Source organism: Sprattus sprattus, assembly GCF_963457725.1.
Source record: "Sprattus sprattus genome assembly, chromosome: 11".
In the NCBI taxonomy this organism is placed as follows: Eukaryota; Metazoa; Chordata; class Actinopteri; order Clupeiformes; family Clupeidae; genus Sprattus; species Sprattus sprattus.
In genome coordinates, this window is record NC_137909.1 from 3730643 (window position 1) to 3746854 (window position 16212).

At 46.5% G+C, this 16212-nt stretch overlaps 1 protein-coding gene across 5 annotated transcripts in view; it reads left to right on the forward strand.

Moving 5' to 3' along the window:
• Window positions 1–16212, forward strand: part of tcf4 (transcription factor 4) — a gene marked incomplete at its 3' end in the record, with an annotated part of 158036 nt that overhangs the window by 24573 nt on the left and 117251 nt on the right. For all 5 annotated transcript variants that reach the window (XM_080847854.1, XM_080847853.1, XM_080847851.1 and 2 more), the window contains one exon: window positions 12383–12438. In XM_080847854.1, the coding sequence (XP_080703980.1) occupies window positions 12383–12438 (56 nt within the window). The remainder of the gene's footprint in view (window positions 1–12382; window positions 12439–16212) is intronic.

A 16212-nucleotide genomic window follows, 5' to 3' on the forward strand; every position in this document is an offset into this window, starting at 1 on the left:
GTTAGTTGTGCATGTGCAACACGAATGTTGCAGAGTATTGTTTGTCTTAACTAAAGCTCTCTAGACCATTATTGTTAGGTCATTGCTAACGCGTACACCAAAAACCCATTGAAACAAACTGTAGCTTGTAGCCTTAATGCTAATTAATTAACGTGAGCAGGCATATCTCAACAGATATTGACAGCGCATTCATTTTGAAAGAGGAACAGAGCAACGCGATCAAGGCATTTGTCGATTGAAAAGATGTTTTTGCCGTCCTTCCTACGGGATCAGGTAAAAGTATAATCTATCAGATGGTAATACTACGTTGCTCTGATTGGTTCTAGGTATCCAATTCAGCGAAGAGGCATTTTCTTTCCTGGTTCGTTGAAACACGCCCCATAATCAAAGTCCAATGGTTCGGTCTCAGACTCATATTCTGACTAGAATCATGAGTATGACATCGTCAGGCTAACAAAACCCATCAATGTCATATAAAAATTGACTTGAAGAAGGCTCAATCATCTACTTCATAGGTAGATTATCATGTGAAGGTAATCTGAAAGCTTTCACCTGCTACACAGTTGCCCTGTGCAGTAAGGGTACACACAGTAAAAACGATGAACATCTGTATTATTATTCAGAGGAACACAGTAAGCCTATTTTCTGACAACAATTTGGGTTGTCTGCTCCATTCTGTAGTTTGCAACAGGAAAGTCTGAGAATAACTGCCAATCTGCCTGGCAGGCAGAATGAAAGAAACCACCAACAACGGGTAATAGGCACAAGAGTGAGTGGAGGTTTCCTCTGGTGGTAACAGGTGCAGTGACTAGCGGGGGTTGATGGGGAAGCTAGCGTGAAGGAACAGAGGATCGTTGAGTGCTTGTGGATGAGGCTTTGGTTAACCTGGCGCCATATTTTTTAGAGAAGCACCAGAATGGATGCCTCTGGAGATAAGTGTTTTTTTTCTTTCACATTTGTGGCATTTATGATGGTGTAGATATGGTTAGCCAAAACTACTTACAAGTTGAATCTTGTTCATAGTCTTGTGATGGTGACATTCTAAATGATTATCCCTGGATATAATTAAGTATTGTTGGCACAACAGTCCAATGAAATCAAATTCACACTTGAGGAAAAGTTAGAGTTTAAATGCTTCACGTTATGAAGGCGCGCTGAGACAAAAATGGACTTCAAATGAAGTGCTTGGCAGAAAGAATGTTATATTTAAGAATATGGACTCAGATTTATTAAAGGATACATCTTCATCATCAAAGCAGCTCTTTCTCATTCCTCATATGCTATCAATCACTGAGATTTATGGCTATAATGAGAAAGGAGGGGACTGGGGCTGAAGGCGATTAGTAATTGCTGCACCACAGCAACCAAAAGCAGCTCACCCTGTCCATACTCATACAGCTCCATTAACACCGCTGCACTTTAGATTTGTCAAAATGGATACAGATCATTTTTATAGTCGCTTAATCGGTGCTGAAGACAAACCCAGCTCTATTGACTGATGTCATCTGAAGATAGTCCCTTGTAACCAACACTGGCCCTATCGGGTGATTTAGAGAGATGATATGGAAGTGTGAAAGCTGCAGATATATCTCAAATCTCAGATTTAGCTGGCACTCGTGCAGCTGACTTTGTGCTTGGGGTTACAGTGAGACGGGAGGTTTTTTTGTGATCATCCTCTGACTGATTGCACTCTTCCCTCCCAGGTCTGACTCTGTCACTCTGCCTCTCCACCATATTTACCACTTGGATATGTCTTCATTTGCACACTCGTCTATTTCCTTCATTAAAAAAAGACATCTGGTTTTCTTTTTCATTCCTCTTTCCCCAGTCTCGTTCTCTCCCGGCGCTAATGTGAATGTCGCATTAGGAAGTGTCACACCTGTCGTAGGTAATGATGAGCTGAGCTGAGTGGATGTGGCAGATGAAGACTCCTGTCTCCGCTCAGCTGCAGACGCAATATCTCCAGTGCTCAGGTGCCTTCACTGAGGGAGGCATTTCTGCCCCAGAGTGTGCTTGTGCCAGTCGTTAGTGATGAACTTTAGTGATAGAGGGGTCGTCTTCTCCTCCAAGGGGAGCTATAATCTTTGAGTTACCCACTCGATGGCGCCTTGAAGAAGAGCATGTCATCACTAGGTCTCAGCTGGTCGTCTCAGGGGTGAATGTCCTTCCTTCTCTGGTCCTGAGACCTGATTTAAATTCCATCTTCAGTTTCCAGCTCATGTTTGATTGGGAGTCACACAGATGAAAAAATACCAACAGGTGCTATCATCTCTTTCCCAGCTATTTCCCCACATACTCTGCAGCTGAGGAAATAAAAGGCAGGAATAAATAATTCATCACGGACACAAATTCCCCGGTCAGAGAGGCGTGTTTAATCACGACTGGAATGGCTAATGGAGAGTCCTGTGAGGAGAGCGTGGCAGCCCCCTAGCACACGCACGCACACACACGCACACACACGCACACACACGCGCCCGTCTTCAACATGCTGGGAAAACAAGCAACAGCCCTAATGATTGTTTTGTCATATTAGCATTAAGATAAACTACTGACAAGTCTCTTGTAACCACCTCTGGAAAAAAAAACAGTAGGGGGAAAAAATCATTCCAGCAGTAGTTGAACAGAGGGACTGCATACATTTGCATTAAGCATCATTGTATTGTTTGTGAATGTGTGTTTTGACTACTTTATTAGCGTTACGGAATGTATGTTAAGTTGATATAGATGTGAGGAGATGTGACTTGGGTGAATTAGGAAGGAGTGATGACTTGATGTGAAGAGGGAAATGGAGCTTGTATGACGCTGGGAGGATAGTTGAGGAGGGGGTAGTGATTAGGTCAGAGGTCCCCATCAGAAGAACAAATCCAAAACAGACCCCTGCTGGAAGGACATCAACAGGATGGAACTAGTCCCAGGAAATGAGGAAATCCCGGAGCGACTGGTGGAGGAAGCAGCCTCATAAGCACGTCCTGTGCGCACCATAATGACTGAGCTGAGGAAGTGAGCCATGTCCTGCTTCTATTGTGCTTCTCAACCCCAGCAGAAACGGTGCACCCCTCCGTCTCTCTCTCTCTCTCTCTTTTTCTCTCTCTCCCTCTCTCTTTCTTTTTTTTTCTCTCTCTCTCTGTCTCTCTCTCTCCCTGTCCCTCTCTCTCCCTCTCCCTCTCCCTCTCTTGGAGCCTGTCTTTTGTGAATAGCACACTAAGGGGGAGTCAGATGACGGCTGTAAAACGGACGCCCTCAAACCAAGGAAAGGCCCTGCCTCCTGCTCTGGCACACAAATGCCAGACTGGCACGCCTGGGCAGATCACACTTTTTCCCTGCGCCAGTCTGGCGGACCTGGTGCCCTTGGGCCCTGTGGGGAAAGGTGTGAATGGGCCGTCCCAGGCCAAACTGGCATTAGCAGGAGCATTTTCTCATGTTTGTTTTTCTCCCCCCCCACCACCACCCCTCTATAATTATATTTTCTCAAAGTTGAATCATGTGAAATTCATCCAAACACTGGTGTAGGCACTAGATCTGTACTTTTGGGTCCCTCCATGTGGGCAGAGTACTCTGATTCTGAGTCTGGTGTGTCTGTGTTTGTGTGTGTCCAGTCACCGTGTAAGTGTCTGTCTGTGTGCAACTGAGCATGAGTCAAAAATGACTCAGTGGAGAACTTTGCACTGTTCCTCTTGCCCCACTGTCTGAATGCCCATTCTCAGTCCCCTAACCTTCAGCTGGAGTTTAATGGAGCTGTGAATGTGTCATGCTACATCAGAGAAGCCCCAGAGTTCTTTTACACAGAGAGAGCAAGGGCCCCCACTCCCACTGGACTCCAAGGGCTTCACACAACACAACCTCCACTTGGAATACTGAAAGGAAGAAAAGTGTCTGTGTGAAAGCTTTGCTTTCCTGATTTCTCAAGGACTGTTGAGACCTGTCTTTACAGTTCCATACGTGCCTCCATTCTTGAATACTGTCATAGGCCACATGTCACGGAGCAGCTCTGAATGGATAATACAGCTGCAGTCATGGAATGTGCACGTGTTTACAGCCAGGCAACCTTCACTGCTTCTATACCTTTGGTACAAAATGCTTGAGTTCCTGTACTGCATGGTGTGTGTGTGTGTGTGTGTGTGTGTGTGTGTGTGTGTGTGTGTGTGTGTGTGTGTGTGTGGTGATTTCTCTCCAAGTCTGGTGTGTATTTGTGGGGCATTTCCAGACAGGAATTGTCCGTGGGGGCGGAGAGAGAGAGGAGCATTCCAGGCCTCTGGTGCACATGCGCTCTGTTTGATAAAGCACCTGTGTCTGGCGCACAGGTCAGCAGGGCGTTTAATCCTCTGGCCGATACGTGGTCGCGCTTATTTATAGCGGGCCAGAGGAAGACTTGTGCGTGTAATTAATAACGCTGTGGTGTTGGCGTGGGTGCAGTGGTTAAGCGCAGGCCAAAGCACAGGCCCAGGCTGGTCGGCTCTCGGGGTAAACGAAAGCACCTGGTGCTCCTCTCTGTCCCGTAATCTCTTTCTTTCTTTCACTCGCTTGCTCGCTCTCTCTCTCTCTCTCTCTCTCTCTCTCTTTGCCTTTCAAGCCCTTCATTGCTCCCTCTCTTTTTTTCTCCCTCTCTCTTTCTATCAGGGCATGTTTGTGGTCTGTCTTTCATCAGTGAGTCAAGGCCGCATGTGTCTGAGGTTGGAGGGGGGTTGGGGTGTTTAAGGGGCGCTGGGGGACTGTTGTGGAGTAGAGGGGCTCTAGTGAGCCTCTGATGGTGTGATATATGGTTGTGTCTGAGGTAATCAGGGCCTCCCTGCTGCTCCACTCAGGAGGTGTGTGTTTACACCCCAACACCCCCGTCCCCCTGTGAGAATGAGCCGCCATGCCGAGACTGATCAAAAACAACACCAGTGCATAACCAAGTTAACTGCTCTGGTTATGGTCTGGCTAGCGTCATGATTTTCACCAGGTGACATAAACAGCATGGAAGCACTTATCTTCATTGTGTGTTCTGGAGACTTCCATTTTATTTTAGTATCATAGAAACAGCAAAATAGTAAGTTAAAAAATTCCTCAGTTGTAATTTAATGTGTAGTAGTCTAATTCTGGTGTCATCATTGCTTTGGCCTTTTCTCTGCTGAATGCTTTTAGAAGCTAAAATGTCGGTCCTGTATTTGTTTGTGATGGGCACACCATGTGGGCATATGTTACATGGTGTATGTTGGTGAGAAAGGCAAGCGATGGGCTGCCAGAGGTTTTGACTATGGTGCTTTCACTCAGTCCAGATGGGTGGTCTGTGACTGGGACTGAGGCCCTGCTGCTAATGAGACTGTCATTATGGGCTCCACAGGACGGCCTCCTCAACAACCTTTTGCTCAACTCCAGAGTGATCAGTCAGGGCGCTTTAGTCCTCCATAATCACATTTGCAAAGAAGTCCTTCCTAGCTCTGAGAAGGTGAGACTGGTTCGAGGCTGTTCAGGGTGAATGTGTGGTGCTGGGAGCTGATTAGTGTTGAGGGCTGATAAGTGATCTCCCTCAGCAGACATGGGATTGATTAGGCCATGGCTTCCATGCGCTGCATATGACTAGTATCAGAGGCACAAGTCTCACTCTCGCTCTATCAGAGGCACAAGTCTCTCTCTCGCTCTATCAGAGGCACAAGTCTCACTCTCGCTCTATCAGAGGCACAAGTCTCTCTCTCGCTCTATCAGAGGCACAAGTCTCTCTCTCGCTCTATCAGAGGCACAAGTCTCTCTCTCGCTCTATCAGAGGCACAAGTCTCTCTCTCGCTCTATCAGAGGCACAAGTCTCTCTCTCGCTCTATCAGAGGCACAAGTCTCTCTCTCGCTCTATCAGAGGCACAAGTCTCTCTCTCGCTCTATCAGAGGCACAAGTCTCTCTCTCTCTCTCTCTCTCTCTCTCTCTCTCTCTCTCTCTCTCTCTCTCTCTCTCACACTCTCACTCTCACTCTCTCCTCTGTTCTCAGCCCGCTGCTTCCCCCTCTGATGATCATGTGCTCATGTCCCACCCAACTCCCTGCAGCTCCAACACCATAGCTCCTCCAGCGTTCCTATTGTGTGTGTGCGTGCACATGTGTGCAGGTGTGCAGAAGCATGTGTACATGTGTGTGTGCGCGCAATTTTTCATGTTGTGTGTCTTTCCCTGCAAGACGCTTTCCTTTTAAATGTCTTCCCCTCCCACGTGATTCTCAGGCATTGCTGGTGGGAATCTCTAGTTTCTTCCACCATGTCCTGCAGAGTGCCAACCATACTCCTACTTCCTCAGAACAAGCAGCAGAACAGCTGGAAACATCTGGTCTTTGGGCAGACTCTTAGGGGGTGGGAGTGGAGTGGAGGAGAGTGGAGTGGAGGGGAGGGGAAGGTGAGACTGCCTTTGTTTGCACCTGTTAATGACAGTGAAGAGGTTCTTTGAAAGCAAAAACACACCTTGCGCTTTGGAGTGAGTGAAAGGAAAGACACTACTCGCCATGGTGGGAAAATGTGGCGTGGAAAAGCTAAGCCATTTAAAGCCTATGGAGAGGAAAACCAGGAGAGTGTGCAGGCTAGGCTGTAATAGGTGGCCTGAGCATGTAGCAATCATGTCTAGGGGAGAAATGATGCATAATTACAGCAGCAGCCTACATCTAAATGGGAAGAAAGATCTGGTCAGACAAATATGGCGATGGGATGTTACAGCCTGTCATTGAATGGTGTCATGTCTTTGCAGTAGAGAGCGTTCTCTTGGTTGTTGGAGGCATTCTCCCCGATCTATTTAAAGCTGTGGGTAGCGAACCTTTCCTCTGTAGTTGGTGCACCTATCTTGTGTTACCCAGCTGTGGTCTCCTCTCTGTCAGAACAGTCAGGCTCATTGTCTCTTGTGCTTTGGCATTGTCTAAGGAGGATGATGTGGGATGGTTTGACCCATCAGTCTTTGCCTGGTTGACTTGTGCTCAACTTTCAGGTCTGGAGCGATGGAAAGTGCACGCTCGGGTGAGTGTTTCTATTGCACGTGAAAGTCTCGCACAATGTTTTTTTTTTCCTGGTGAGTTCAGCGGTACGGTCAGTAACCGTGTGTGTGGAGTATCGGAACGCAGCATGGATGGCTGAGTTTGTCTAACTGGTGTGGCTCTGCAAGCATCGCTGCTAGCGCTGGGTTCTGAGTCTTCCATTGTTGAGAAAGAAACGTTCCGTGGGACTCTGAGCAGCCTTGGAGTGGAACTCTAATGGTATTTGAAATTGATTTCTTGCTACTATGGTGGTATCTAGGTTATTATTGACTGTGCGCCCTGATGATGACAAGACTATAAGCTGGGGGATTGGAATGAGGGGAAAGTCGATTGTTTTTGTCCTGTGTAATTGGATTACACTCCTGGCCTCAGACATGCTGACCATGGAAGTCCTGGACATTCATTTTATTGCATCATTGCAAAAATGTCTGATGGAAGAGTTTTGATGTTTAACCTATAACTATGTATACAGTTCACACAGCCCCCGGCACGTATGTGCTTTAAAGATCCAGGCCTCCAGCATTCTACAGTAGCCTCCATGCCACCCTCATCCTCCTCGGTGCAGTGGCAGTCCTTACCTAGCTGTTGTCCGGCTGACAGCAGGCTTCAGACGCCCGGCGCATTCATCACCACCATCTCAGTCATGGACGGCCCCAGCCCCGGCCCCCGGTCACCCAGTGTGTGTGTGTCACCACTGACGGGTTCTTTATTAAGTGAGGGGGCCGACAGGAGGGGCCGCGGTGGGTCGCGGGTCGGCCTGGAGAGTGACACAGTGCTTTGGAGCAGATGGGATCAACCAAAGGCCGGGGTTAATTAGAGAGGGGGGTCAGCGGGAGTGGAGGGCTGTGGGGGTGTGAAGTGGATGGAGCGGGGGTAGGGGTGGGGTGGGGTGGGGGTTACTGGGAGAAGACAGGTGCACCAGACCACTCACCTACCACAAAGGTGCCACTGTGCGGAAGCCGTCGCCGCCGGCAGGACGGGATTTATTACATCTAGTGCTTGTCATTAAATACGGATAACAGGGCTCTCGCTCTCGTATTGTGTGTGTGTGTGTGTGTGTGTGTGTGTGTGTGTGTGTGTGAGAGAGAAAGAAAGAAAGAATTAGAGAAGGACAATGTGTGAATGTGTGTCAAGCAGATAAGAGGGGGTAACATCACAGTGTAGTGACTCGGTGCCTGGGATCTGTGTTTGAGGGAGGGATGGAGCTGATGTTGAGATGAGCTGTATCTGTCTGTGTCTCGCATCTCTGTCTCCAGCCGAGCAGGAGACACCCGTCTTGTGTCACACACACACACACACACACACACACACACACACGAAGAGACAGAACAGAACTGGTGGAGAGAAGTGAACAGGTGACAGGGGAAAAAAAGACCAACTCGACAACTGTCATGTTCTGATGGGCTTTGCCCTGGTTGACTGCTTGCTTTGAGGTTATCACATCGCTAACCTGTCCTCTTTATCCCCCCCCCCCCCTTCCACTTACTGTCTTTCTCGCTTTGGATAAAAGAAAGGGGGAGAAAGAGAAATATAAATAGATACAGGTCTGTTTTCCTATGACAGCCAAGATAACTGTATTAATATGTCTCTGTTCTGTGTCAACCAACTTTAATTTCATCTCTGTGAAAGCAGTGGTCTTGTCTGTCAGTGTAACTTTATTAGCTTGTGACGGATGCAGGGCAGATTACTGGTCCACTCGCGATAGGAAGGACTGCACATGGAGCCAATGTACGTCTCAGCTGTGCAAACACGCACACGCACACGCACACGCGGAGAGGATTTAGAGCCATGCATAAGAAGGTGTTTCATATGCCCGACGTGCCCGCTGCATTAATAGCGCCACAATCTGAATGTTGATCATAAAAACAGGAAGTGGAGTTGCCAAATGCATGAGGTGGCACTTTGATGTTGAATACTTACCCAGTGTTTAAGAACCCAGAATTATGATCTCACTGGATCGTTTATTTATTCATTTAATTTTTAAATTTATTTGATCACTGCCTCCGTGCCAGTCTCAACATTTGGTTTGGCACGACCTGCCTCTGCTGGAGTGGAGTTCTTAGTTTGCTTTTCATTATATAATTAATTTGGCCTTTAATGTTCCTTAAAGAGTAGAGACAGACCTGGAGCAGGCCCAGAGGCTGCTGGGAAGTTTTTCTTATTGGTGTGTGCAGACGCCTCCGTCCTTTATAGGGGAGATTGCCATGGAAACCTGGAGTGACCCCGGGCTGGCAGGTACAGACTACAGAAAGTTGTGTGATGTCTGCTTCAACAGAGAGGGAGGGAGGGAGGACGAGAGAGAGAGAGAGAGAGAGAGAGAGGTAGATAGACACACCCTGAGGCCAAAGGGTTGCTAAACCTGTGCTCCAAACAAAGAGGTTTAACAAATGCACAGAGCGTCAACTTGCCTGTTTTTCTCTAGTCTGTTTGCTGCCTCAATTGTTGTTTTTTCCCCTCTCCGTTATACTCTTCATGCAAGGTAATATCCAAAGAGAACAATAACAATGAATACAAAGGCCTTTCTTTTGTTCATATATTTGATTAAATAAATGTGGATAAGTTTGTAGACCATTAAACTAGTGGAGGTGGTGTGTGCTGATCCACAGAGATGAATGGAGGGGATTGCTGAACCCTCTCTAATGTAGCGGAGGGAGATTAGCGTGGCTGTGTGTGGTGTGGTGTCTGTGCTGGGACAAAGAGGGGTGTTGAGTCAGTCATAGACGGCCTCCCTGGAGCAGCCAGCAGACAGATCCACACACAGGCCTCACCTGTTATCCCAACCATAAAGATGTGGCATATGCTCCAACCACAACAGCACCAAAAGCTGTGGAAACAGTATTATGCTGTTAACCCAGTCCTACTGAGTGGGGCAGAGGTATGATGCATGCAGGTGTAGGTGTCTTTTGAGGTGGCCTGGTTTAAAGCAGTCATGTCTGAGTGGTTCTTTTGATTTGCAGTGTGTTTTGAACAGTGGTCTAAATCTGGGTTGACAGCGATTGTCTTCCTCCTGAAACACAGTTAGCAGGGGCTTGGCCTGCATCATTGCTTTGGATTATACAGTGCTATCACTACTCTTAATCCTGTAAGATGGATTTGTCTCTCTCTCCATCTCTCCTATTTTCTGCTTCACTCTCTCCATGATGCAGTGTTTCTTACACTCTCCTTTCTCTCTTTCTTTTAGTTTTTTCTTTCTTTTCATTTCTCCCCTGCTCTCATCCACAGTGGTCTGAAAGCCTGTGTATCAGCCTCAAAGCCTGAGCCTGTGCTGTTTAATCAGAGGTGAAACCATTCCCCGCCTCTGTCCATCAGAATAATTACAATAGTAGAGGATGAGAGAGATGGGTAGGGGAGGGGAGGGGAGGAGGAAAAGAAGAGGCTATATCACGGACACTTAAAGGCATCTGCACAGTCCCAGCTCTAGCCTATCCAGAAAGGCTAGCATGGGGGAGCAGACATCAGAAGAGGTTATAGTCTACAAGTGGGTGACTCTTCCTCTTCCTCTCTGTACTCCTCCACCACTGCCCCCCTCCTCCTCCTCCTGAGCCTGACCAGCTGATGGAGGCTACATACAGACAGACAGGCAGACAGAGCCAGGGGCACAGGCGGAGGGAGGCCAGGAGATTTATGGCTGTAGCCGGCTCCCTGGCAGCGCTCCACAGGAACACAGGTGCTGCAGGTCTTTGAGTCCTGAAAGGTGTGAGAGGAAGGCCTCCATGTGGGCAGCGGCAGATAAGAAGTGCGATTGGGGGTGGGAGTGTGTGCTGGGGGGTAATAAATTACACAAGATGCTGGGCTCAGAGGAAAGAGAGGAAGTCAGAGGAGGAGGAGAAGGAGGAGAAGTAAGAGAGCGAGGGAGGGAGATAGAGAAACTCTAACTCTTAGCAGGTAAGGACTAGATTCTCCAGCGACCGGGCTGCCGGTGGAAAAGGAGAGAAATTAGGCATTCTTTAGATCTCTCTTTTTTTTTTTCTCAGTGAGCCTCATCGCACCTCATGGCCAAATCCTGGATTAGCGTCGGGAGGATGTTAGTGGCGTGCGCGTATGAAATGCACTACACAGCACATTCATCTGGGAGCCCCACTCCCATCCCACTCCCATCTCTGTCCCATACCTCTCCCTGTCTGTGTTTGGCACATGCACAGTGACCTACCGGCAAGTTTACTCAAATGCGTGAGTGCTTTGAATCATTTGAGTTTTGCTGTGTGTCAGGACTCCCTCACCCTCACTCTCTGTCACTCTCTCTCTCTGTCTCTCTTTCTCTCTCTCTCTCTCCGTCACTCACCCGTTAGAGCTCACCCTGTGTTGTTGGGGGATGTGGAGCTCTGGTTGAAACACCTGCAGATAGTGGAGATTACCACTCATGAGAAGCAAGCACATGAATGCAAGATCTTGTACCAAATGTCATGTTGCTGATAAAGCAAACAGCCCCTTTCAGTAACCTCATCCACAGTGTTTGCAGTGCATGCCTCTGCACGGGTGCACATTCTTCCCATGTTCTGATCGTTCCCCCCACGCCGCCGCTTCAACCGGTTTGTGCGCCATTGAATGGTATCTCTGTGCCCACATGAGACAGCCAGACGTGAATAGCTTCATCAGTGAATGGCCGTCGTCTTTTCCATGCAGGCACAATGAGAGAGACCTGTTTGAAGTGAGACTTCAGAGAGTGTGAAACAAAGGAATTCAAGAAGAGTGTTCATGGAGGCCTGGGTGTGGATGGGTGGTCTGGGTGTGGATGGGTTCCCTGGGTGTGGATGCAGTGCCTGGGTGTGGATGGGAGGCCTGGGTGTGATTGGGAGGCCTGGTTGTGGATGGGAGGCCTGGGTGTCATTGGGAGGCCTTGGTGTGATTGGGTGGCCTGGGTGTGGACAGGAGGCCTGGGTGTGGATGCTACGGTGAAGAGTGGTACGGAGACTGTGGAGCGGGACGGGCAGGGCTTTGGAACACGCTGGAGGGGAAATCAAATGGATCTCATAAAAAGGCTTGCGTTGTCGGATGAATAGGCCGCAGATGCTCAAAGCAGAAACCAATAGCTTACATTAATTATGATGATTACAATGCTCCATTGTGTTTATGTGTCTGCTTGTGTGTGCGTGCGAGTTGATTTTACCTTGCATCCGTCTAATGCACGATAGACGTAGACGGATTAGTCGTATAAGCTCATGAAAGTGTAGTCTGCTTTACATAAAATATTACGCGTAATTACAGGGCATTATTGATTATGGCACCGACTTAAGCAAACACGCTCTAATGTAGTCAGATAGATGGAGAAGATGAGAATGCCTTTTGCTGTTGAAGGGGTGGGGTTTTACTCTGTCTTTATCTGTTTGAGTGTTGTCTGTTCATGTTTTCAATGTTATGGATTTCAGTGGGTTAAGCATCTTTTTTCCTTCTTCCTCTTGTAGACCTTGAGGAGAGGGCCAGCTCGGGATCGTGGGGAAACGGAGGTCGAGCCTCAAAGGTGAGCACCCTGGGAAATCATGCGAGAGAGAGAGAGAGAAAATCCCTTTTGAAACTTACCGCTATTGTGTCATGCTTCAACCCCCACTCTGAAAGCCTCTTAACTTTTGGGCTTAACTCTCATTTTCTCTGCATGTTATGTCTGTGAAAGGGGGATGTGTGTGAGGGTCAGTCGAGGTTTCAATCAAAAGCATGGCTCTGTCAAGCTAAAAAGGCATCGGATGCCTAAAAGAGCCCGGGTGACGTAATGTTGACTTTCGAACGCCTCTTGAGTGACAGTTTCTATGCCAACGTTAGCATTACGTAACCCGGTCACCGTGTAGCCCGGCCGCTCATTAGCTTTCGAAAGCCATTGCTACTTTTTAGTCGCTTAAAATTGTGCCTAAACGGACACTACGCACCTGGACACTTTTAAGCTATCAGTCAGAGAGTCTCAAGAGTTGTTCGAAAGCCATCAGGTACTTTTTAGCCGCTTAATATTGGCTGCCGGTCTTTTGTAAGTAAGCACACATCAACAGGTTTCGCCGCTAGCATCTATATTGCTAATAGCAATTCCTCCTTTTGTGCGACAATATTAAGCGACTAAAAAGTAGCTGATGGCTTTCGAACAACTCTTGAGACTCTCTTACTGATAGCCAAAAAGTGTCGGAGTACATAGTGTCCGTTTAGGCACAATATTAAGCGACTAAAAAGTTTTAGCTATACCTGCCTGCTGGTATTCTGTAAGTTAGCAATGTCCGCTAGCATATCAAAGCTAGCAATCCCCCGTTGTTCTTTAGTAAAATTTTGTGTAAACAATGCCCTGTTTTGTTCAAATGTAATTGTGGGTGCCGTCAGATATGTCTAAAAATCACAACACATTAAGGACTTTCTTAATTTAAGCACAACAACAGATGAATAGCTTCACGCTAACAAGATAGCTCGTTACACTAGCACGAGCTAGCTGATGGAATGTGCTTACTTTGATACTATAATAAACTAGCGAATCAACAACTTTCCTACCAAAGTCAAACATCAAGCACATGGTTGTTTTGGTTGGTTTATTGTAGGTCAAATACAAGCAAGCCGGTCTCAGGTAGCGAAGTTCAATGCGAGATGCTATGAAGTAAATCGCGTTATGAGGAATAAAAGAGCCCGGGTGACGTATTGGTGTTGGCATAGCAACTGACACTCAAGAGGCGTTCGAAAGTCAACATTACGTCACCCGGGCTCTTTTAGGCATCCGGTGCCTTCTTAGCTTGACAGCTCCTCTCTGCGGTAAGAGTTGCACTAAGGACACGTTCTCCTGCTCCTGAAGTCATTGACACAGTAAAAGCACGGTTCACATATAGTACCGTACCAAGAGGTGCTGTGCATTCCTTTGGCTACTCCATAGAAGATATAATGATGTCCCCTCTGACCTGTCATAGTACCCACTGTCTCCCCTCTTAGGGCAGGATTTATTGCAGGCTTTTGCATGGATTGCAGAGAGGTTTTAAGCACATTGGAAAGTGCCGTTAAAGTGCCATATCTGATTGGGTCTTTCATAGATGCATGTGTTAAAAGCATGCTAAAGCCCCCCCCAAGTAATCCAGCCCCTCTCAAAGCATTAGTTTGAGGCTGGAGAACTTAATTCAGTCTGGAGAGCTGCGACAGGCAGGCAGGCAGGGAAAAGCACTGGCTGCTAGGGCTGGGATAAACGATTATTTTTTAAACGATTAATCTAGCGATTATTTTTTCGATGCATCGATTAGTCTAACGATTCATTTTTTCAGTTCGATTCGATTCGATTATCGATTATCTCCCCATTAATTCACTAATAGCAATTTACTATACATGTTGATTTCTACATCTGGGGAAAAAAACATGAATCCCTTGACATTGCAATATGTGTTTGTTTATTGCTCTTCAAAATTCCAAAATAAAAAAGAAAATTGAAGAAAATCACCTAACCAGGTCATAAAAATGTTTGAGAAAGTTGAGCCAACGGAGACCATTCAGTATTAAATAAGATATTTACTAATTAATTATTATAAATAGATACATTCAATGAACCTACTCTAAATATTTGCTTTAATAACTATTACACTATTTTCATACCCATTTAATATCAGTGGCCTAATGCCCAATCACTCTCTCGTTCACGCTTGCTATAAATATACAATCAATAAACAACTTAACTAATGCAATAACAATATAACAATATGGCAATTAGGGGTGTAAATCACACCCATCATGGCGATTCGATTCAGTATCGATTTCCTGACCCAACGATTCGATTATTTTCGATACTCATGAATACACCACGATACGATTCGATTCGATTCTATTCAATTAATTTGTTCTTTTTTTTACCTAAAATCAATGAAAGCTGTTATATCGTTATGCATTTGAGAAACAACAGCCAATAACAGAAGTAGAAAAGTTGTACTCCACCTAGGCCTATGACAACCTCATTCACTGAAAAATAATAATGCCCCTGTTATAGATTCTGAAAGGCCTTGCATCAAAAAGTACTGTACAAAGTACAAAGTGTTAAGTAACAAAATAGGCCTACACCACATTCACTATAGAATAACAATACTCAACAAAATCAGTGCAAAAGTGCACTAGCAGCAAACGGTAACAAAAAATAGGCCTGTAGTTAATTCAATTTAAAATGACTGCTCCACAAAATCAGTGCAATGAGTGCAAATGTGCACTAGTAGCAGCAAATGGTAACAAAAAATACCCCTGTAGGCCTACTTCATTCACTATAAAATAGAAATACTCAAAGTGCACTAGCAACAAAAAGTAAAAAAAAAAAAAAAAAAAAAACGATACTCTTGCGGACGTGTCGATGCATCGTATCGTCGGCTGTTGGATCGATGCATCGATGCAAAACGATTATTTTTTACACCCCTAATGGCAATACAATCCCGATGTATTTTACAGTTCTTTGTGTTCCGAATAGATGTATGAGTTCAGAGTTCAAAAGTCGATGGTCACAGTTCAGAATACGTACGATGACGTATTTGTCAATCCACAGAGTTCAATGCCGCTCCGGCAAGCGGCTGTGCTGGCGGTGTGTGTGAGCGATACGAATGTCTGTATAATGCCGTTCAGTTCGGGAAGGAGCGCCTTGTTATGTATGTGTGTGTAATGTCAGGATAATAACTCAATAAAACTGGAGCCCAGTACCTCGATGGTCCAGAGAGATGGGTCACACTGAGATGTCCGTGGATGGCAGGGCAAAGAGCATCAATCAGAAGGTAGAGTAGACCCAGGGCTAGCTGCTAACCGTCTGTCCGTTACCAGGGAAACCAGCGACACACCGTTGAATCTCAACTAGCAGCGATAGCTAAACGTTGCTAGCAGCCACTGAAGCTGCCAGCTGATCTAGTAGAAAATAAACAATCGACCGTGGATCACTCAATCAACAAACTACGTCTACTGCCCGATATACCACGATACCCTAGGGCCTACGTTAAGTTGTCTCTGCTTATCTGCGTTATGTCGTTACACTTTTGTATTTACTCGTGTAATCTTCCGTTGGCTCAACTTTCTCTTGGCTCAACTTTCTTAAATAAAAATGTAATCAAACCGTTAATTAAACAGTTTTTTTTTTTTTTCAAATGATGCATCGGTGCGAAATATTTTGCGTCAACGTATTTTTTGCGTCGACGTAATCGATGACGTCGACGCGTCGTCCCAGCCCTAGCTGGTCCCCTATCAGGAAGGGGAAGAGGGCCAGGCCCAGGGTCATTATGAGAGGAAGGCAGGGCTGTCACCTCTCAGCGGCCTGTCACAGAGAGTG